This window comes from Gambusia affinis, linkage group LG07 (assembly GCF_019740435.1).
Source record: "Gambusia affinis linkage group LG07, SWU_Gaff_1.0, whole genome shotgun sequence".
NCBI lineage: Eukaryota > Metazoa > Chordata > Actinopteri > Cyprinodontiformes > Poeciliidae > Gambusia > Gambusia affinis.
The window spans coordinates 8,388,640-8,397,530 of NC_057874.1; the positions used below are offsets into that span (position 1 = coordinate 8,388,640).

General features: G+C 40.1%; 1 protein-coding gene and 1 long non-coding RNA gene across 2 annotated transcripts; one reads left to right on the forward strand and one right to left on the reverse strand.

Annotated features, from left to right (window-relative positions):
* Positions 1 to 982: 982 nt before the first annotated feature.
* On the reverse strand, positions 983 to 8,856 carry LOC122834393 (interferon-induced GTP-binding protein Mx-like). The gene is made up of 12 exons (XM_044122799.1): positions 8,569 to 8,856; positions 7,963 to 8,100; positions 7,728 to 7,882; positions 7,433 to 7,571; positions 7,156 to 7,354; positions 6,985 to 7,063; positions 6,773 to 6,895; positions 6,542 to 6,683; positions 6,266 to 6,424; positions 5,470 to 5,546; positions 2,359 to 2,565; positions 983 to 1,670 (listed from the first exon to the last, which is right to left on the reverse strand). The coding sequence occupies exons 1-12, from the start codon at positions 8,753 to 8,755 to the stop codon at positions 1,410 to 1,412; spliced, it is 1,866 nt and encodes a 621-aa protein (XP_043978734.1). The 5' UTR covers positions 8,756 to 8,856; the 3' UTR covers positions 983 to 1,409.
* On the forward strand, positions 7,814 to 8,643 carry LOC122834403. Its single transcript, XR_006371201.1, has 3 exons — positions 7,814 to 7,913; positions 8,075 to 8,147; positions 8,537 to 8,643. It is a non-coding gene; the product is annotated as an uncharacterized LOC122834403 (long non-coding RNA).
* Positions 8,857 to 8,891: the final 35 nt, after the last annotated feature.

The following is an 8,891-nucleotide window of genomic DNA, read 5'->3' on the forward strand; positions in this document are numbered from 1 at the left end:
GCAAGCAACAAAAACTATTCCTAGGGGCGTGCTGTGGTGGCATGGGGGATGGCGCGGCCCACACCTGGAGGCCCAGGGTCCTCGACGCGGCCGTCGCGGGTTCGATTCCCGGACCCGGCGACACCCGCCGCATGTCTTCCCCCCTCCTACTCCCCCCCTACTGTCATATAAGGCAGTGGTCCCCAACCACCGGGCCGCGGACCGGTACCGGTCCGTGGACCAATTGGTACCGGGCCGCGCAAGAAATAATTAAATATGTCCGTTCTATGTATTGAGTATGGAGGAGCTTTTATTTTGAAAATCATACACCGGATGCCGAGGTTTGAGTCATGCGCTAGCTCACAACGCGCGCACCCCCCCCCCCGTTCGATCTTCACAACGCACGCACGAACACCCCCCCCCCCCCCTCCCAGGTCCGCAGGAATTTACGAAGGCTTGGCCCGGTCCGCTGTACTAAAAAGGTTGGAGACCACTGATATAAGGGACACAAGAGCCCACAAAATACCCCCTGGTGGGGAGAATAATAATTTTTAAAAAAAGTATTCCTAGCCAACGGTGCATAGTTGGATGTAGAGTAATTTTGTCTTCCAATTTTTAATTGGAAGTCAAAATTTTTATCTTTTACAGTTGGTCAAATGCAAAAAAAAAAAAACAAAAAAAAAAAAACAGAGAGAGAAAAATAACTGACCTCAAAATCCATAATGGCTGTTCAACATTAAAAACAGCAGCAGTTGAAAAACCTTTTACAGTGGACAGCCCGTATTTTCAGGGTTAGGGACCACAGTCACCAGCGAACTGCAAATATTCGTGACTAGGCAGGATTTCTGCAAATAAATTACTCACTTTGTATGATGGATCATTGGTCAAACACACCCTGTTTACTGTTTATCCTACATGAACAAACCTTTCAGTGCTCATTGGATATCCTCCATGAAAACAACACACATATTGATCTGATATAAAAATAGATCAATGACAAAGGTTTTTGTTGTCCATTTTGTTTATTGTTTCTTCAGTACATTGGAACAAAAGGTTTATATACGTGATTTTAAGTCTCCAAATGCGAGATAAAAACAAAGGAAAATGCATTGACAATATCTACACATTTGGTTTTCTTTTCCACAAAAAACCTACTATTTGACAGAAGCTAACAGAGCAGAAACCATATACATTTCTAAACAAGCAGCTTCCTTCTGCTAAACAATAAAAGCAAAACATTTAGATCTATAGCAAAGACTTTAAATGACAAAAACCTTTCTTTTTGAAAGCTTGGACATTTCTATAAGTTTTATTTACATAAAATAAACCACACAAAAACCCCCACAAAAGTAAAGCTGAGAATGTATTACCACTGTGCAAAACTTTCTCTAGCTGTTGAAAAAGTGACTTTTTTGATTTCATGCAACACTCTAAGCTTCTGTTGTGCTGAAGTCGTATGTGGTCATGCTGAATTCACTTAGCACCATGCGTGCCTTGGAGAGACGCTTGATGGAGTTGTGCAGGAGGATTCTGTGGTTTTTTACGCCTCCGTCCTCCTGGAGCAGCAGCTCCATTTTCTCCTTGTCTTGCAGCATCTGCAGCATGTCTCTCTGGAGCTGAACGGCAGACTCCTGCAGCGTCTGGTACTGGATCACCAGGGGGATCTGGTCGGCCAGACGCTGACCAGCAATCTGTGGTAGACGGAGGAGAGAGCAGCGGTGTAAGATGTAGCTCTTGAGCATCGTAGGAGCATCGCGTCCAGCTTCTTGGTGCCAGAGCTAGCATTAGCATTAGGAATGTGTTTTATGACTGAAACGTCTTCTTGACATTTTCATTCTGATTGCTAAACGTTCTTTTAAAGTAGATATTTCAAATAGATGCAAAATTTTCAAATAGATGCTACATTTTTTTTGGCAAGCATCTCTCCTGATGCTTCAAAGTACCAATTCCCAATCTAATCTCTGGGATCTGTAATCAAGTCTTTACTTTTTTAATGTTAGTATTGTAGTTTCTGACTGGACTGTTGTGTTCATTGTCTACTGTCTGTGACTTTTATGTCAGCCACAACCCCAGAAAACATTTTTTTGTATTTTTAATATTCTGTCTGTTTTCATTCGTACAAACTGCAAAACTGTATCATGTGTCAGGCCCTTTATTTTCTTAATCTGACAGACAAACCAGAAAAATTAAAAGTCATAAAAGTAATCATAAAAACAACATACTTAAATAAAACTGCACGCAGCAGGTTAATAGATATAAGCAGTGGAAAAGTAACACTTTTGTTGTTGTCCATTGGCTGAAATGAAAGGTCCGGTTTCAACAACACGCAAAATGGTTGGATTAATCGTTAAATGGGCAGAAGTCTTACGTAAGCCTTACCTCGTAGTAGGATTTCAGGTGTCTCATCATCTCCTTCAGGTTGGCTCCGGCTTCGTTTTCTCTTCCGCTTTCTTCTCTCTTCCTCTTCCCCAACTTCTTGCTGTATCTGCAGTCCTGAGTGTAGACAATCAGCTCCATCCTAAACTGGGTCCGCAGCATGGACTCCGCCAAGGCTTCCTTGTCGTTACTGATGGCTTCGATCTTCATCTGAAACACACATGAGGTTTCCTGTAAACATGTTGTCCACTCCTCCATAAGGTAAAACAAAACTATTTAGAATTACTAGAACCTCTGCATAAATATGTAAGGAATTTACAGTGTTAAAAAAAATTGCATTCAATAGAGCATGTGGTGCTCTTGTCAAACTTGTTTCAACTCGATGTGTGCGAGAAATTGGGGAACTCAAATTGCAGTTGCCAGTCAACAAAAAGAAATAGTCTCCAAACCACTCCACCCTACATTCTGCCATTCTTAAAAGTCATGTTATATAATCCACACCTACCGTAACCAAAATACAAACTACTGCACCACCATACATCAAAGACCTGCTTCAACCTTCCAGGCCACTCAGGTCTTCTGGTTCTGGCCTGTTCAGAATCCACAGAGCCGGAACCAAAGAATATGGAGAAGCAGCTTTCAGCTTCTATGCACCACAACACTAGAACAAACTTCTAGAAAACTCCAAATCCGCTGAAACATCAACGTCCTTTAAATCTAATCTAAAAACCCACCTGGTTAGAGTTGCTTTTGAACCATAACAAAGGAAACATTGACCAACATCTTGATTTGCATTGACGGCAATTGGTAAAATGCAATGTTTCATGGTTTTCTCAATTGTTGACTGTGTGATGACTTTGCATGTTTGTGTTTTAATACCATACCATACCAACTTTATTTATGAAGCACTTTATACACAGGCAGGACCAAAGTGCTATACACAATCATAAAATACAATGTAATTATAAAATAGAAAAGATTGAATATAAAATACATAGACACAATAAAACAAAGTGAAACCTCTCATATTGTGCTAAAAGAAGCGAGGCCATTAAGAGCTTTAAAAACAAATAAAAGGATTTTAAAATGAATCCTAAAATGTACTGGCAACCAGTGTAAGGAAGCTAAAACAGGGGAAATTCGGTCAAATTTCTGTGTACCTGTTAAAAGACGTGCAGCAGTATTTTATACCCTCTGAAGCTGGGAAAATATATAAATCACTGACTCCTATGTAAAGTGCATTACAGTAATCCAGGCGTGTGGTCACAAATGCATGGCTCACTGTTTCGAAGTGTTGTCTGGAAAGAATAGGTTTTACTTTGGCTAGCTGCCGTAAGTGGGAAAAGCTGGATTTTACAACGGCTCTAATTTGTGCTTCCAGTTTAAGACCAGCATCCATCTTGACTTGTAATAACTGGCTTAACATACTGGGCCAAAAAACCAAGACTGGTCAGGGAATCTAAAGTGAATCTGCCAAAAATTCCTACCTCTGTCTAATCCTCAAGAGGAAAAGAAATCCCTAATGATGAAAGTTTTATTTGGTTGTGTGTGTATGATCTTTCGGTCACAGGATCTTTGGCTGATTCGTGTCTGGCTCTGTGCCTGTCTCCCATCAGCTGATTACCTGCTGTGGATTCAATGTACTATGAAACAACCAGTGTGTCTGATATCCAGCCATTCTGGTTGAGTCAAGCCATTGCTCCTCCCTTACCTTCTGAGTGGAAACTGTTTATGATTCCTGTTTCTTTGCTCCTGTTTACTTCTCATTCATTTCCTCCCTCACTTCTAATTGGTCTCTTCTCCAAACCCCACTTGAATCCAGAGACCAAGACTCCCTTTGTTGAGCACATGTGTTTATTGTCGAAAATTTGCTTTTAAACCTTTTGTGTAATTACCAAAAAAACATTAACTGGACATGTGGCACACTAAGGAGGTCTTTTGAGAATTAATCTTCAAACTCTAAAATCAATACCAAAGCTTCAACAGAAATCCATAGAGCTATCTGAATACATGTTCATTTACAGCACATATGTCAGAGTCAAGGCCCGCGGGCCACATCCGGCCCGCGAGAAGATTTTTTACGGCCCCTGGGATGATCTTGATTTATTATTAGAACCGGCCCGCAGACCGCAGCAAGCCGGCACCCCGTCTGAAAAAAAATATCTTCCTTATTTGAACTGTAAGTAGTTCTTTAAATGTTCTGTGAGATGATGTACTTACCCATGTATCCATAACAACCGGAACTTTCAATATCCACCAAGTTATTGCCGAAATATACCGTCTATTAAACGAGTGCTCCCCGGATTAATTACACTCTGCAGCTGCAGCTGCGAAGTTACCGTATTAACCCGATACTTGCTGGAAAGTGCAACGTCTCCCCTTTCAGAAACCGTTGGAATTTTTCCACTTAGCGCTACGTGTGGCGGAATTACGGTACTGCAAATTTAGATGTGTCGCCGGCGACACGTCCGGTCTAGAAGGGTTATTAGCACAGCAGTCGTCAGCATAACTGTAAAATTAACTTTCAGATACCCATCAAAAATGGCAAAAAGGAAGGTGGACACTGAGAACCGGGGGTTTCAAACAAGGTTTAGAGTTTATATTTAGAGTTTTTAAGTTTAAAAGTTAAAGTTTAATATTTGTTTTCACTGCATATTACTTCTCCTTGATGAAAGTGTTGTTTTTGATTAATAGATTTTTGCACTTTATTTTATTGTATTTCAATCCAATTATATTTTAAAAATATTTCAGTTGTGTCTGTTGAAAATTAAAGATTACTGACAGAGCCATAAGAAAATATTGCTTTATTTATCTGATCATATTGGAATATATTTGTTAGGTTTTCAGTAGGTTCAATTAGGTTCACTAGACTATATGCGTCATTTAAAAAAATTTCAATGAACATTTGATCAGTCCGGCCCTCAGCTTGTAGCTAAATTTTTTATTTGGCCCTCCGTCCATTTGACTTTGACACCCCTGATTTACAGTTTAACTTTTATTCCAGTTGTTTAAATACACCTAATCGATCAAATCAAGATAATTTATTTACAAAAATGTCTGAATATATTGAAAATTTTGATCTGTGACATAAACAACAACAACACAAGACAATACCTTCGCAGTTCTGATAAGGTTAGGCAGGCCAACCAAGCTCCTCTGGGCCAATCCAAACAGCTCTTTCTTCACAAGTTCTTTGGGTAAACAAAGCAGACAATAAGTTTAAAATTGCATGCAAAGTCTGAGAAATTATTTGTAGTCCATTACAATAATTCTAATTTAATGAAGTGCATATGCATTTGAATTACTTCAAGTTCAATTTCAGACCTTTCAAAACCTTTTAATCGTGATTAAAATGTTGTTTTAACCAAAACTACTTATCAAAAACAAGTATGAAAAGGAAAATAAAAAGGGTTTTTCAGTCATGTGATTTAAGTAATTTTAACTTTATCCCCTTCTGTATTTAGCAAGGTTACTGACAAAGTTTTTTTTTTCTCCTCCAACTATTAAGATACTTCAAATATTTGAAATTCAAACCAGCCCTGATATACATTTTCCTATGATGAGCCAGTAACCTAGCAACAATGTTTTGATTTTAAACACACTAAACCAGTTCAATGAGCAGAGTCTGTTTAAGAATGGCTCATTGTTGGAGAAATACATTACAGAACCCATAAGTCAGTTTGCTATACACCATGTTTCTTGTTAACAACTCACAAAATGAGCCATGTTGTCTTTTTTCGATACAACACTATCAATTTGGTTTTTCAGGCAGAATGTGCCAGATGTCACAACATAATTTATGTAACACCCACAGAAAGCATCGTAGCGTATTTGTGCAATTGCGGTCATTACCCAATCTCTCTGTACATCTCCAGTGTTTGAACTCACTGGTGCATCACAAATAGCTTACCTGTCACCTCCTTGAGTTTTATGATGGCAGGCTCCTCCAGCTCCTGGATCTGCTCCTTCACCATGGCTTCAAACGTCTTGTAGTTGATGAAGCCTGGGAGCTCTTTCCCGCGGTACTTGCGTTCATACTGAGCCACCTCCCTCTGAATATTCCAGTTGACTGCAAGAAGATCCAAAGCAAAATCACATCATGTAGTACCGTACCTGGATCTACAATCAGAAAACAAAAGACCAGATTATCCTTTAGGGACGTTTTAATAGCTTGTAAATCACTTACATGTCGTTCCGGAGGTATCGATAATTGTTTTCCAAACAGTAAACTGTTGTCTAAGTATTGAGAAGATCTTGGACTTGTATCCACATTTTATATCCTCCCCTTTGCTGAGGTAAATGGCATCCTGTGTGAATGCCGTCACCCTCTGAGATAAAACGATGGAAGGAAAAAACTCAGTTTTGTAACCCTTTTGCTTCCAACGTGTAAAAAGTGACAGCCAGCCATTAAACTCGCATCGATAAGGAAACCAAGCCTCTCAGTGCAATCAGTCGGTGGTCCACAGCCCAATTTGTCCAACTTTGCATGAGTCTCTTTCAGTTTAGTCTCCATCTGTTTTTCCAGTTCAGGTAGAGATCTCTGTAGATAGGGTTGGATGAAACTAATAGTTAAAATATCTAAAGTCATCCAAAGGCAGCTATTTAACTTATTTTAAGAGAAATATTGACCTGGATGTGATTCACAAGCTCCAGTGTGAGTTTCTCTGCTAGTTTAGGGACGGTGGCCAGACCATCATATAACAGAGTTCTTCAGGGCAAATAAGAAAAGCGATGATTTACATGTTATTCTGCAGCCTAAATCAAGTTGCTTTGTAAAATTCTCAAAATAAATGCACTTACTGGAAATGCGAATGATCATTAAAGAAGGCATTCTCTCTCTCGATTGCTTCAGCAAGAGACAAATTCTCTAAAATCTCTTTCTGGCCTCTGCATTTGACAATCATGTAGCCCTTCTTCAGAGGGATGACTTCATTGCGAATTGTTTTCACCACCGTCTCTTCTGTGCCTTTGTCCACCAAGTCAGGCTTAGTCAGGATACCTGAGCGTAAAGGGAGGACTTAAGCGCTGAGGGGCTTTTTATGAGCTGTTAGATTTTGCAAAAATGATTTCTTTTTACCCAGAGTCCTCTCTCCAGTGGGATCAACCTGTTTAGCCATGTGCAAAGCCTCTGTGGTCGCTATGTCCACATTGGACGGAACCACCACCAGACTGATGGTTTCCTGTTTTTTGATGTACTTCCCGATGAGTCCCTTTATCTGAAAAATCCAGTTGAAAATTTTCAAATATGCTAAATGGTGACTACATGACAAGTGTGACAAATTATGTGTATACAATAACTTATATTCTGCCCAACATCTAAACCCTTTTCACCCTATAGATGCCACCCCTGAGGAAATGTAAAAGAGACTGACCTGATCACCGATTTTCTCGTGCTGTCCCGCCACAGCCACCCTGGCAATGCCAGGAAGGTCGATGAGAGTCAAGTCTGGAACATTCGGGGAGGCGATTTCCAGAGTAATGAGTTCATCGCTGATCCCACTACCCTTTCCAGCCATTTTATCTTGAGCTGGTCAGCAAGAAAATAGGGGGATGCTCTTGTGAGTAAACCCTTTCAGCAATAAATGTCTGAACAACAAAATGTCGTACCTATTTTAATTTTTTTCTCCACAGTTGCAGGATCTTTTATATCCTCCACAAATTCTTGGTAACTGATCTTTCCATGCCATTTCTGACCTTCTTTCCTTTTCTTCATCTTCAGCTCGAGAGGACATCTTGTAACAATGCCTGGATCAACGATGAGTCAACGACAAAAGAGAGGCAACATGTTAACTGTAAATCAGAGTGCTGTTCTTTTCTCTGTGTGTGAGCTAAATGAAGAAGAGTGTCTGACAAAACTGGTTATGAGAAAGCCAAGTCATAATTATGAGATTTTTTTCTTCAAAGTGGTGGAAATTATCTTCAAATAGACTTTCAAATTTACTTATTTATTCATTTTCACGTTAAAGCAGCTTGTGAAACTGATTATATATGGAAAGGCTACATCATAGCCAAGGACAATGGGTCATAGTGAAAGTTTCTCATTTCCTCTCTGTCATGCAGTTATAAATATTTTTTCCCCCTTTTAATTCTGCATAAATATATGAGCAACTGTTTCAAAGTATACCATTAATTAATAAGCTCATTTTCCCACCTGAGTTTCTTAATGCTATTATTTCCACAGAATGTGTCTGTGACCGTCTTTGAACAACTCACCGCTTCCTCTTGGCAGAGCCACCCCGGACAGCGCCTCCAGCACCGAACTCTTCCCGGAGCTCTGGTCCCCTATCACGGCTATGGCAGGCAGCGCCAGGTCCTTCTCCACTCCCAGAGAGCGGAGGGAGTCGATCAGGTCGATGCAGGGACGCACCTTCTCCTCGTACTGCTGGTTCAGAGAATTCATCTTCTTAAAATGTAGAGAGGGTCGCGATGGGGACAGTGTTTCTCGTTGGCAGGTAAAAAAACAAACTGCCCGTATAACAGGAAAGGAGCAGAAGATGTAAGGTAGGTTTCTATTTCCTTGGTAAGTTTCGTTTCGG